Source organism: Lissotriton helveticus, chromosome 5_1 (genome assembly GCF_964261635.1).
Source record: "Lissotriton helveticus chromosome 5_1, aLisHel1.1, whole genome shotgun sequence".
Classification (NCBI taxonomy): Eukaryota; Metazoa; Chordata; class Amphibia; order Caudata; family Salamandridae; genus Lissotriton; species Lissotriton helveticus.
This window is the reverse complement of record NC_136065.1, coordinates 825484163-825498707: the sequence shown is the minus strand read 5'-3', so window position 1 is coordinate 825498707 and position 14545 is coordinate 825484163. Positions and strand designations below refer to the sequence as shown.

The window sequence follows — 14545 nt, the reverse complement described above, 5'->3', positions numbered from 1 at the left end:
GGGGTGAATAATTGTCTGCCAGTCTTGAATTATCTGCATTCGGACTGCCTTCTTAGGGGCATCATGAGTGCATGTGCTGACCATGTAATGTGTTAGCATGCAATGGTTCAAATGATCTCAATTACACAGGTATCAAAGATAATGGATGATTCTATGTATTTGGATCCTAAGCACATTCAACAGCAGGCTGGGGTGGTAGAGCGGGAGGATGGACGCAGGGAAGATATGTGCAGACAGAAGAGGGGGTATGGACAGGCCCTAATGGAAAACTATGTTTTCCCATAGCGATGCTGTCCTCTATGGCTCACCTCTTTCATGGTCCTTCACATATGGGACGGGGTGGAATTATCCGCTTATTCTCTCAGTGTTGGTATATCGATGTGTGGAAGTTCCGCAAGTAACTCCCCCTCGAAGCCCCGAGGGGCCAAAAGACTCCTCACCGTGGTTTCCGCATCTCGCGAGTGAAGAAAAAACTCCCGTAATCCACCAAACACTAACTACAGACTGTCCTTCCCCTTCCCAGGGAGGAGCCACTGTGGTTCCGGGATCGGAGCCAATCCGGACCCGGCACGTGACTGGGAAAGACGAATGAAAAATTGTCTAGCAGACGCGACACAGAATTTTCAATTCTATTAAGGACACGGAGGCGAGGATTCTATGTCAGTCCACGGAGGCTCAGATTATGCTTCTCTTTACTTTACTGACATAAACAGCAGCCAATAAAAACTTTAAACTGGCATGACCCCGGAAGGACAACCCCCTCCAACAGTCTGCACCAATCACTATCCAGTCCACAGTATAATTGTCCATGTACATAATACGACCTCCTCTTTCTTTGCTGCTGCAGCAGCGAGTTAAGTGCCCTTCTGTGTTACTTCTTTTATTGGGGGTAATGTGTATTAGGGCGGTGGTTGTTGACAGCGCGCGCGCGCGCCAATGATTTTGTGGTGCTGAGCGGGTCCTCGCTCGTGATTTGGTTTGTTTGGGGAATTTGGTAAATAATAATTTTTTTTACAGATCTTGGCCCCGTTTGCTTAGTTATGCCCGCGCGTGTGTTTTCTTCGTTCCGGCGCGCGAACCGAGGCATGCTGTGCGCTCGGTAGGGGGCGGTGGAGCAGGAGGAGGCAGACGCGAGACGCTCGCGCTCAGGCGGCAGTCGAGCCCGGCCCCACACGCAACGCGCATGCGCGAGGAGCCGGCTTTCGTTTTCTCGCATTATCGGCTCCTCACACAGCGCGCGTCTGTAAGACTGCATAAATCCTGGCCTCATAGAACGCCAGACGGAGCATATCCGCATTAGAGCTCTGCTCTAGGGGAGCTTTCAGTGTGTGTTAAGGGGTCTCCTTCCACCTTGTATTCAGCCTCATTGCCTGTAGTGTTTTAGTTGCCAGTGTTTGTGTGTGTGTTGGAGGCACCCCTGGGCTACTCCCCCCTAGAAGTTCCTCCACACCTCCCTGCTTTAGAGCTATGGCGTACTACGCCGAGGAGGATAACCAGTGGGCAGAGTATGATGAGTATGAAGAATATGAGCCGCAAGAAGAGCATTTGGAGGAAAATTTGGTGGAGGCCCTGGATACCCACGTCCAAGGGTCAGTGAAGAGTGCACTAGTCAAGGCTCTTAAGCCTTTTGCTAAACCCCTTCAGAATTATGGAAAGAGAAAGTTCAAATCAGCCAGGAAGGGCGGTACCTCTTCTCAGTCCTCAGCCCAAGTGTTGGCCCGGATGGCCAGGAATGTCCTGAAGGATCATGGCTCAATGGCGAACGACACGTCGGGGGGATTCTTCCCCGACTCCACCGGATTCCTCGGATTCGGAGGTGGAATCGGTGGCTCCCAGAAAGAGGTCTAGGAAGGTGAAACACGCCCAAAAGGCAGACGATGGTCAGGTACCCAAGAATCTTCTTTTTAACCCCAACAATATTGTGCATCCTAGGTCCACTGAATGGATACCGTGCCCTGAGGTGGCACAATATGTGTGCAACAACCTGCGACAGGGTTTCGACAATGGGGTGAGAGCCACATTGCGTTCCGAATGCCCCAGGCCATCCTTGACAGGGAAGGTGGCTGACACACCGGATTTAGATCCCACAATGGCGGCGTTTATGCGAAAGTTTGCGAAAGATCCAAAGAAGGGGCTGGATAGAGCGTGGCGGGGTGTTCAGGACAAAATGTTGGATGTCACCGGACCCCTCACGAAAATTCTAGACGCGGCGGTTATGGCTAAGGATAAGAATGTGCCGCTGGATGTATCGAAGGTTCTGGAATGGGCACAGCGTGCCATGTGCTTTTTAGGAAATGCGAATGTGGCCGTGTCTACAGAGCGGAGGCGCTCTTTTCTTATGAGACTAGACTCCCAGCTGGCGGAGATGGCCCCTTCCGAACCAGGTTCCCTAGCTAATGGTATGCTTTTCGGAGCCAAATTTGTCAAGGAAATGGGCAAATACGTTGCCACCTTCTCCGCATTGGACAAGGCGCAGTCCAACATCAAGAGGGTTCTCCATGGTGGTGTTTTTGATAAGGCCGGACGCCCACGAGGTCGAGGGTCCGGCCGAGGTTATGCACAGACCTCACGTGGAGCAGAGCAGAGAGGCAGAGGTAATCGACGCTCCAATTTCTACCCCTCCCGTGATAGAGGAGGTCGTGGCAAGGGGCAGAGAGGAAACTATCGTGGACAACAGGCGAATTCAGGAGACTACTCCTATTCAGGTACGACTTCTATGTCCGTCAGAACATATGGGGGGGGGCAGACTGTCTCTTTTTATCCACAGGTGGCGCCAACTCACAAACGACCCTTGGGTGTTACAAACTGTACAGGGTTTCCACATAGAATTTTATGCCTCCCCGGTACAGCGGCGGAGACCAGATCCACTATATTTTTCCCAAACAGAGCAGAGTTTCATCGACGCAGAGATATGCTCCTTGCTCCAGAAAGGGGCGATAGTGGAATCCTCCCCACACAAACTAGGCTTCGTCAGCACCGTCTTTGTGGTCCCGAAAAAGGACCAAGGGTATCGACTGGTGTTGAACCTCAAAGAGTTCAATGGCTGGGTTGTGTATCGACACTTCAAAATGGAAGGGATACACCTCGTGCGCGATATACTATTGGCACGGGATTGGATGGTGCGTCTGGACTTAAAGGACGCCTACTTGGCAGTGGCCATTTATCCTCCGCACAGGCGGTTCCTACAGTTTCAGTGGCACGACCGGTGGTTCGAGTTTTCCGCCATGCCCTTTGGACTGTCATCCGCCCCATGGTGTTTCACCAAGCTGATGAAACCCATCGTACAGAGGTTGAGGGAACGAGGCGTTCGCCTCATTATTTACCTCGACGACATCTTGATTTTGGGTCAGTCACCGGAGGTGGTGTCACTCCATCTGTCTTGGACGATCCACCTCCTTCAGGACTTGGGCTTCCTCCTGAATATACAGAAGTCGATCTTGCAACCTTCTCAGGTGATGGAGTTCCTGGGTTTCCAGGTGGACTCGGTGAAAGCTCAGTTACTCTTGCCCCTCAAGAAGAGGGTGGCGGTGAGGAAGGAGTTGAGGAGAGCGCTTGCCTCTCCGACAATCTCCTTGAGGACTTTGGCACGCCTGGTAGGGCTTCTGGCTTCTTCGATCCAGGCGATTTTTCCGGGGCCCTTACATTACAGGGCCCTGCAGCGGTTGAAGGCCTTGCATTTACGCAAGGGCCTGACCTATGCCCAACAAATTTCCATTTCTGCGGAGGCTCGTACGGAGATAAACTGGTGGTTAGAGCATATGGATGCGTGGAACGGCAGAGCCATCTTCGCAGCCACCCCGGAGGTGGTGATAGAGTCGGATGCCAGCCGGTGGGGCTGGGGAGCCCGTTGCGGCTCGGTGGAGACCGGGGGCCGGTGGTCCCGCGAAGAGTTGAGTCTCCACATCAACTGTCTGGAACTCCTGGCGGGTTCTTTTGCGATCCGCACTCTGTCCCCTCAGGGAGTTTCGTGTTGTATTCTCCTTCGCATGGACAATGTGTCCGCGGTACGTTACATAAATCGCCTGGGAGGCACCAGGTCACGTCTCCTGGCGGAGATAGCCAAGGATTTTTGGCATTATTGCCTGGCCCATCAGATTTCGGTGACGGCGGAGTATATACCGGGATCCGCCAATGTGACGGCGGATTGGAACTCTCGATACTTGAGAGATGCCAGCGATTGGAGGTTGCATCCCCGGATTTTCAAGGCACTGGACCGCAAATGGGGTCCGTGTGTGGTGGATCTGTTTGCCTCGCGGCTCAACAGACAAGTGCCCCAGTTTTACAGTTGGCGGCCGGATCCGTTGGCGATCAGCTCGGACGCCTTTCTTCAGTCATGGACGACGGGCATTCTATATGCGTTTCCTCCATTTATCATGATCCCGAGGGTTCTGGCTCAGGTTCGGAGGCAGAAGGCGGAGGTGATCTTGATCTCCCCGTGTTGGAAGGCACAAGCGTGGTTCCCAGAGGCGATGAGTCTCACCTGTGCATCGCCGGTGCGGATCTCGTCGTTTCCGGACCTTCTGACGGACCCGGTGGGTCTTTACCATCCGCTGGTCCTTCAAGAGCAGTTGTCTCTTATGGCGTGGAGACTTTCCGGCGCCGTTGGCAAGTGCCGGGAGTTTCGCAAGACGCTCTCTTTTTCTTGTCTCAGGCATGGGCACCTTCCACTCACAAGCGATATGAGTCGGCTTGGAGACGGTGGGTTGGTTGGTGTAACGAACGACAGGGTGATCGGATGGGATCCGATATCACTGTGATAGTGAATTTTCTATCTGAATTGGCATGGTCAGGAATGGCTTACAGATCGGTGAATAATTTCCGGTCAGCTATTTCGGCGGGACATCCGCATGTTGAGGGCAAACCGGTGGGGGAGCATCCCCTGGTATGTAAAGTAGTTAGGGGGATCCGCTTGGTGAATCCCCCTCAGCCACGATACACTGAACTTTGGGACGTTTCAGTGGTCCTTCGTTTTTTGACGGCCTGGCCGGCTAATGAGGGACTATCTCGCAAACAGCTCTCGGCGAAGCTTACAATTTTGCTCTGTTTGATCTCGTGCAGGCGAGTGTCGGATATCCGGGCCTTGGATTTGGCAGGTAGAGTATTCACTCCCTCGGGAGTTTCTTTTACGATTTCTAAACGTACAAAGACTCATACAAAATGTATTGATTATCCTGCTTTTCCTCATCATAGTAAATTGTGTGTAGTTCAATGTCTTAAGGTATATGAGGATTGTACTAGAGAGTTTAGGACTGGTTTTGGTCAATTGTTGATTTCCTTGCAGAGACCTTTCCGCCCAGTCGCCTGTGCGACTCTGGCCAGGTGGGTTGCCTGGTTGCTGGACCTTGCTGGTATTGATACCTCTAAATTTGGAGCTCATTCTGTGAGGGGGGCTATGGCCTCTAAGTCATTTGGAGCCGGTTCTCGGCTTCAGGATATTATGACTGCGGCAGATTGGTCATCTGAATCCACTTTCAAGACATTTTATCATAAGCCTATTGTGGATGTAGCCTCAGTGGTGGTGGAGAAACTTTAAACTAGCATAATCTGAGCCTCCGTGGACTGACATAGAATGAAAAATTGTCTAGCAGACGCGACAAAGAATTTTCAATTCTATTAAGGACACGGAGGCGAGGATTATCCCACCCGGGCTTGCAGAACTGTGATTTCATGCATTATTGGATGATTTTGTGCGGTATTGTGCCCACCCAAATGTTTATGATGGCTTGATTGGTTTTCCAATTTGGGGAATAGCCATTACGACATATATTCTTGTTTCAGGTGATCAACAGAAGCAGACTTGAGACGTCCAGCCTATGATCTGGGAATGTTGGCAGTTGTGCAGTTGGTGACTTCCTCGACGTTGGATGCGATAGTTGCCACGTTAGCCTCCGGTCTCGTTGGACGGATGATGTATTCGCAAAGAAAGAGGAGGTCGTATTATGTACATGGAAAATTATACTGTGGACTGGATAGTGATTGGTGCAGACTGTTGGAGGGGGTTGTCCTTCCGGGGTCATGCCAGTTTAAAGTTTTTATTGGCTGCTGTTTATGTCAGTAAAGTAAAGAGAAGCATAATCCTCGCCTCCGTGTCCTTAATAGAATTGAAAATTCTTTGTCGCGTCTGCTAGACAATTTTTCATTATGCTTCTCTTTACTTTACTGACATAAACAGCAGCCAATAAAAACTTTAAACTGGCATGACCCTGGAAGGACAACCCCCTCCAACAGTCTGCACCAATCACTATCCAGTCCACTGTATAATTGTCCATGTACATAATACGACCTCCTCTTTCTTTGCGAATACATCATCCGTCCAACGAGACCGGAGGCCAACGTGGCAACTATCGCATCCAACGTCGAGGAAGTCACCAACTGCACAACTGCCAACATTCCCAGATCATAGGCTGGACGTCTCAAGTCTGCTTCTGTTGATCACCTGAAACAAGAATATATGTCGTAATGGCTATTCCCCAAACTGGAAATACAATCAAGCCATCATAAACATTTGGGTGGGCACGATACATCACAAAATCATCCAATAATGCATGAAATCACAGTTCTGCAAGCCCGGGTGGGATAATCCTCGCCTCCGTGTCCTTAATAGAATTGAAAATTCTTTGTCGCGTCTGCTAGACAATTTTTCATTCTATGTCAGTCCACGGAGGCTCAGATTATGCTAGTTTAAAGTTTCTCCACCACCACTGAGGCTACATCCACAATAGGCTTATGATAAAATGTCTTGAAAGTGGATTCAGACGACCAATCTGCCGCAGTCATAATATCCTGAAGCCGAGAACCGGCTCCAAATGACTTAGAGGCCATAGCCCCCCTCACAGAATGAGCTCCAAATTTAGAGGTGTCAATACCAGCCAGGTCCAGCAACCAGGTAACCCACCTGGCCAGAGTCGCACAGGCGACTGGGCGGAAAGGTCTCTGCAAGGAAATCAACAATTGACCAAAACCAGTCCTAAACTCCCTAGTACAATCCTCATATACCTTAAGACATTGAACTACACACAATTTACTATGATGAGGAAAAGCAGGATAAGCAATACATTTTGTATGAGTCTTTGTACGTTTAGAAATCGTAAAAGAAACTCCCGAGGGAGTTAATACTCTACCTGCCAAATCCAAGGCCCGAATATCCGACACTCGCCTGCACGAGATCAAACAGAGCAAAATTGTAAGCTTCGCCGAGAGCTGTTTGCGAGATAGTCCCTCATTAGCCGGCCAGGCCGTCAAAAAATGAAGGACCACTGAAACATCCCAAAGTTCAGTGTACCGTGGCTGAGGGGGATTCACCAAGCGGATCCCCCTAACTACTTTACATACCAGGGGATGCTCCCCCACCGGTTTGCCCTCAACATGCGGATGTCCCGCCGAAATAGCTGACCGGAAATTATTCACCGATCTGTAAGCCATTCCTGACCGTGCCAATTCAGATAGAAAATTCACTATCACAGTGATATCGGATCCCATCGGATCACCCTGCCGTTTGTTACACCAACCAACCCACCGTCTCCAAGCCGACTCATATCGCTTGTGAGTGGAAGGTCCCCATGCCTGAGACAAGAAAAAGAGAGCGTCTTGCGAAACTCCCGGCACTTGCCAACGGCGCCGGAAAGTCTCCACGCCATAAGAGACAACTGCTCTTGAAGGACCAGCGGATGGTAAAGACCCACCGGGTCCGTCAGAAGGTCCGGAAACGACGAGATCCGCACCGGCGATGCACAGGTGAGACTCATCGCCTCTGGGAACCACGCTTGTGCCTTCCAACACGGGGAGATCAAGATCACCTCCGCCTTCTGCCTCCGAACCTGAGCCAGAACCCTCGGGATCATGATAAATGGAGGAAACGCATATAGAATGCCCGTCGTCCATGACTGAAGAAAGGCGTCCGAGCTGATCGCCAAAGGATCCGGCCGCCAACTGTAAAACTGGGGCACTTGTCTGTTGAGCCGCGAGGCAAACAGATCCACCACACACGGACCCCATTTGCGGTCCAGTGCCTTGAAGATCCGGGGATGCAACCTCCAATCGCTGGCATCTCTCAAGTATCGAGAGTTCCAATCCGCCGTCACATTGGCGGATCCCGGTATATACTCCGCCGTCACCGAAATCTGATGGGCCAGGCAATAATGCCAAAAATCCTTGGCTATCTCCGCCAGGAGACGTGATCTGGTGCCTCCCAGGCGATTTATGTAAATTACCGCGGACACATTGTCCATGCGAAGGAGAATACAACACGAAACTCCCTGAGGGGACAGAGTGCGGATCGCAAAAGAACCTGCCAGGAGTTCCAGACAGTTGATGTGGAGACTCAGCTCTTCGCGGGACCACCGGCCCCCGGTCTCCACCGAGCCGCAACGGGCTCCCCAGCCCCACCGGCTGGCATCCGACTCTATCACCACCTCCGGGGTGGCTGCGAAAATGGCTCTGCCGTTCCACGCATCCATATGCTCTAACCACCAGTTTATCTCCGTACGAGCCTCCGCAGAAAGGGAAATTTGTTGGGCATAGGTCAGGCCCTTGCGTAAATGCAAGGCCTTCAAACGCTGCAGGGCCCTGTAATGTAAGGGACCGGGAAAGATCGCCTGGATCGAAGAAGCCAGAAGCCCTACCAGGCGTGCCAAAGTCCTCAAGGAGATTGTCGGAGAGGCAAGCGCTCTCCTCAACTCCTTCCTCACCGCCACCCTCTTCTTGAGGGGCAAGAGTAACTGAGCTTTCACCGAGTCCACCTGGAAACCCAGGAACTCCATCACCTGAGAAGGTTGCAAGATCGACTTCTGTATATTCAGGAGAAAGCCCAAGTCCTGAAGGAGGTGGATCGTCCAAGACAGATGGAGTGACACCACCTCCGGTGACTGACCTAAAATCAAGATGTCGTCAAAGTAAATAATGAGGCAAACGCCCCGTTCCCTCAACCTCTGTACGATGGGTTTCATCAGCTTGGTGAAACACCATTGGGCGGATGACAGTCCAAAGGGCATGGCGGAAAACTCGAACCACCGGTCGTGCCACTGAAACTGTAGGAACCGCCTGTGCGGAGGATAAATGGCCACTGCCAAGTAGGCATCCTTTAAGTCCAGACGCACCATCCAATCCCTTGCCAATAGTATATCGCGCAGGAGGTGTATCCCTTCCATTTTGAAGTGTCGATACACAACCCAGCCATTGAACTCTTTGAGGTTCAACACCAGTCGATACCCTTGGTCCTTTTTCGGGACCACAAAGACGGTGCTGACGAAGCCTAGTTCGTGTGGGGAGGATTCCACTATCGCCCCTTTCTGGAGCAAGAAGCATATCTCTGCGTCGATGAAACTCTGCTCTGTTTGGGAAAAATATAGTGGATCTGGTCTCCGCCGCTGTACCGGGGAGGCATAAAATTCTATGTGGAAACCCTGTACAGTTTGTAACACCCAAGGGTCGTTTGTGAGTTGGCGCCACCTGTGGATAAAAAGAGACAGTCTGCCCCCCACCATATGTTCTGACGGACATAGAAGTCGTACCTGAATAGGAGTAGTCTCCTGAATTCGCCTGTTGTCCACGATAGTTTCCTCGCTGCCCCTTGCCACGACCTCCTCTATCACGAGAGGGGTAGAAATTGGAGCGTCGATTACCTCTGCCTCTCTGCTCTGCTCCACGTGAGGTCTGTGCATAACCTCGGCCGGACCCTCGACCTCGTGGGCGTCCGGCCCTATCAAAAACACCACCATGGAGAACCCTCTTGATGTTGGACTGCGCCTTGTCCAATGCGGAGAAGGTGGCAACGTATTTGCCCATTTCCTTGACAAATTTGTCTCCGAAAAGCATACCATTAGCTAGGGAACCTGGTTCGGAAGGGGCCATCTCCGCCAGCTGGGAGTCTAGTCTCATAAGAAAAGAGCGCCTCCGCTCTGTAGACACGGCCACATTCGCATTTCCTAAAAAGCACATGGCACGCTGTGCCCATTCCAGAACCTCCGAAACATCCAGCGGCACATTTTTATCCTTAGCCATAACCGCCGCGTCTAGAATCTTCGTGAGGGGTCCGGTGACATCCAACATTTTGTCCTGAACACCCCGCCACGCTCTATCCAGCCCCTTCTTTGGATCTTTCGCAAACTTTCGCATAAACGCCGCCATTGTGGGATTGTGTGTCAGCCACCTTCCCTGTCAAGGATGGCCTGGGGCATTCGGAACGCAATGTGGCTCTCACCCCATTGTCGAAACCCTGTCGCAGGTTGTTGCTCACATATTGTGCCACCTCAGGGCACGGTATCCATTCAGTGGACCTAGGATGCACAATATTGTTGGGGTTAAAAAGAAGATTCTTGGGTACCTGACCATCGTCTGCCTTTTGGGCGTGTTTCACCTTCCTAGATCTCTTTCTGGGAGCCACCGATTCCACCTCCGAATCCGAGGAATCCGGTGGAGTCGGGGAAGAATCCCCAGACGTGTCGTTCGCCATTGAGCCATGATCCTTCAGGACATTCCTGGCCATTCGGGCCAACACTTGGGCTGAGGACTGAGAAGAGGTACCGCCCTTCCTGGCAGATTTGAACTTTCTCTTTCCATAATTCTGAAGGGGTTTAGCAAAAGGCTTAAGAGCCTTGACTAGTGCACTCTTCACTGACCCTTGGACGTGGGTATCCAGGGCCTCCACCAAATTTTCCTCCAAATGCTCTTCTTGCGGCTCATATTCTTCATACTCATCATACTCTGCCCACTGGTTATCCTCCTCGGCGTAGTACGCCATAGCTCTAAAGCAGGGAGGTGTGGAGGAACTTCTAGGGGGGGAGTAGCCATGGGGTGCCTCCAACACACACACAAACACTGGCAACTAAAACACTACAGGCAATGAGGCTGAATACAAGGTGGAAGGAGACCCCTTAACACACACTGAAAGCTCCCCTAGAGCAGAGCTCTAATGCGGATACGCTCCGTCTAGCGTTCTATGAGGCCAGGATTTATGCAGTCTTACAGACGCGCGCTGTGTGAGGAGCCGGTAATGCAAGAAAACGAAAGCCGGCTCCTCGCGCATGCGCGTTGCGTGTGGGGCCGGGCTCGACTGCCTCCTGAGCGTGAGCGTCTCGCGTCTGCCTCCTCCTGCTCCACCGCCCCCTACCGAGCGCACAGCATGCCTCGGTTCGCGTGCCGAGACGAAGGAAACACACGCGCGGGCATAAATAATCAAACGGGGCCAAGATCTGTAAAAAAAAATTATTATTCACAAAATTCCCCAAACAAACCAAATCACGAGCGAGGACCCGCTCAGCACCACAAATCACTGGTGCGCGCGCGCGCTGTCAACAACCACCGCCCTAATACACATTACCCCCAATAAAAGAAGTAACACAGAAGGGCACTTAACTCGCTGCTGCAGCAGCAAAGAAAGAGGAGGTCGTATTATGTACATGGACAATTATACAGTGGACTGGATAGTGATTGGTGCAGACTGTTGGAGGGGGTTGTCCTTCCGGGGTCATGCCAGTTTAAAGTTTTTATTGGCTGCTGTTTATGTCAGTAAAGTAAAGAGAAGCATAATCTGAGCCTCCGTGGACTGACATAGAATCCGGTGTCCTGAGCTGGAACAAGAAGGAGCCAGAAACAGAGAGAAAGGATGTGGTCATCAGGGACCAGGAAGACGCGAAGGAGGATTGCAGAGTCTACAATTCCAGCAACGTTACTGGGACGAGCAGGAGACTTCCGGGACAACATCGGAACCTGAGCGTGGGTGTCGGAAGAAGACCCGGACGCTCCAGAGGATTCAGATGTGTGGTGTGAAGAGTGGTGGACGCCTGGAGACACGCAGGAGCTGCTGCAACCCAGGAGGGTTGCGGCTTAAGGCGGTACATCCTACGGGCTCAAGGGGTGTTCGGGGGGGTGGAAGGTGACTTAAGGGATTGTCAAGGCCGCTTTGATAAAGCTCAAGCACCAACTCGGGGTGCTGAACGACCTTGGTGACTTGTTTACCCAACTGCCTCACTCCCCTTCCCACCTCACTACCCGAACAACCCCACTCCTTCCCAGGAAGCGAAACACAGCCCAGGAGCTATCAAACCAGGGCAAAACAAAGCAAGAGCCCAACAATCAAAGAACATCTATCATTACTATTAATTTGTTTTCGTTTTGACACTTCCATGATTCACTTGGGTGTGGTTGAAGTATACCCCCCTTTTTCCATTCAAACTTACTTACTGCTTCCTTCTGTTGGTGTGTTCCATACTTCCAAGCCTCCCGGGATCCCGTCCACCCGCAGGGGAAAGAAGGAAGAAAAGAAGAGGAAGAACGTGAAGAAATGTTCCAAAGACAACCAGAACAGTTTTATACATATACCTATGTAAAACTATTATATGAAGGACTGTGTAATCATAAAATAAAACCACCACTATAAACCCATTACGGCCTCCTCACTTCTGTTTCCACCCATCCCTCCCACAAGCACCAGTTTCTGCCAGCAGGCTGAACGTTTGTGTAGACAATGCACTGTTTGTGCACAATACAATGCAGGGAAGTGTAGGCAGACTGCTCAAGGCCACTTTCTGCCTCCCCACGGACCATTTGAGAGTCTACAGCTGGATTTCATCAACAAGCCTCCTGTCTACAAGTACAAGTACTTGTTGGGTATAGTGTTTATGTTCAGTATGTGGATTCAGGCCTACCCAGCAAAGAACTGTGATGCACAAACTGTTGCTAAGTGCTTCTTAAAGGAATTCGTACCACGTTTTGGGGTCTCTATGCCCTTGAGTTCCGACAATGGACCAGCGTTTATCTCCCATGCCATTGGGGGATTATCCAGGGGGCTATGGGCCACTCAGAAACTGAATTGTGCATATCACCCACCAGTAGCAGGGGCTGTGGAAAGGAAGAATGGTGTGTTAAAGAACAAAATAGGGAAAATGTGTGCATCCACTGAAGTGTCTTGGATCGATGCAGTGTCATTAGTCTTGTCATCACGTAGGAGTACACCGGACAGAGTCACAAAACCTAGTGAGATTTTGATTGGCCACCCAATGCACATTCCAGGTCACATGTCCATTGTTCTTCTGTCAGTATCGGATGATTTGCTTTTTGAGTAAGGTAAAAAACTAACAGAGACACTGCATTCCCTTCATTGCCAGGTGCTGTAGGCACTCTCTGAAGCAAATACACCACCAGCCCACAGACTGCAGCCCGGTGACTGGGTCTGGGTGAAGGCTCACACCAGACAACACTGCCTCAAGCTTCGGTGGAAAGGGCTATACCAGGTCCTCCTGACGATGGCCACAGCTCTCAAGTGCGAGGGATGACCTCCTGGATCCACGGCTTCCACACCACGAAAGACTCAGACAGAGACCAGAGACCCAGGCCCGCCACCAACTACAACATCGGCAGGACATTGTAACAATACTTGCTCCACCAAAAGTGCCTAGTGAAAAGGCACCACCGTTTGTTTTCTTCCTGAAGGGCTGTCTGTGCTGCACACAATTGGAAGGCTGAAGGTGCAAGTGGGTCCTGTCTACTGTTGGGATCAACTTGAGCAGACTACTAATGTATTTCATTTGCCACGGTGGTCCTGCTCGGGCTGCACATATCCTGAGGCCAGAAGTCTGCCTGAGCCCCATTGCTGTACCATGGTGACACACTCTGCCCACATAATTTCTGGAAGAACATTGGTCTACCTTCAAATTTTTTAGAAGTACCAAAATGCCTGTGACGTGCTGGTAACCTCTCTAGCCATACAACAAGGTACCACCGAAAACTGTCACAGCCTTTGTGCTGACTTCTTTGCTTCCTTTCTGCAAACCACACATACCAATCCCCCGAACAATGCCACGTGGAATGGAGGAGCCCGAACTACGGTTATCATGAGTATTAGTCATATTATGTGTTCCCATTCCCAGCCTAGTTATCACAATATTGGTAATTGTATTTGCTGATTACCTGCAAATACCCTTCTTAGATGGAATAAAGGGAACTATGAATGACACAAACATACTGTGCCAAGGACTGTTATTAAACTTGTCAACGACAACACAGTCTGAGAAAGTTAGAAAACGAGAAAAGAATTGGGTGGACAGATTATAAAGAAGAACAGAAGTACAATACCTTTGTTCAAATGGTAGAAATGTATGCAGAATCAGTGAATGTATCAAAATTTTATGTCTGCACACACCTGCAAAACACACTCACAAGAGTTAATGAGTTACACAGCAGTTCCAGTGGGGAAATACGTGGGGTGTAATGTACTGAGGGACATTCTTGACGCAACATATAATATGTCCCCGAAATCCACCAGAGCAGGACAATCAAAGGGTGGTATACCATGCACCAATATGCAACCTAAACAGAGAGATCAGTCGCTAGTAGACCACTTTTAGGAAAATAGATGACCAAGTGGGGGTAAGGACAAGGACCCGGAAGGGCACTCCCCAGGGGACAAGAAGGTAGAAACCTTAGGGGTTCCACACTTAAACATCCATAACACAGTAACCACTGCATGGTGTATAAAGTATGCCAAGGATGATGACAAATCCAGTTAAGCCTGGAGAAAAGGAAAGGCTATGTACAAGACTGAGTGATA

At 50.7% G+C, this 14545-nt stretch overlaps 1 protein-coding gene across 1 annotated transcript; it reads left to right on the top strand.

Annotated features, from left to right (window-relative positions):
- The first annotated feature begins 1747 nt into the window (after nucleotides 1–1747).
- Nucleotides 1748–7249, top strand: LOC144752553 (uncharacterized). The gene is made up of 2 exons (XM_078640451.1): nucleotides 1748–2594; nucleotides 7083–7249. The coding sequence occupies exons 1-2, from the start codon at nucleotides 1748–1750 to the stop codon at nucleotides 7247–7249; spliced, it is 1014 nt and encodes a 337-aa protein (XP_078496577.1).
- The last annotated feature ends 7296 nt before the right edge of the window (nucleotides 7250–14545 follow it).

What these genes read in the sequence shown, in the direction of transcription:
- LOC144752553 (XM_078640451.1), top strand. Translation starts at nt 1,748, where the DNA reads ATGGCTCAATGGCGAACGACACGTCGGGGGGATTCTTCCCCGACTCCA. An exon ending in AGCAGAGCAGAGAGGCAGAG is followed by an intron (nt 2,595 to 7,082) that starts GTAATCGACGCT and finishes TTGTACGTTTAG; the next exon opens with AAATCGTAAAAGAAACTCCC.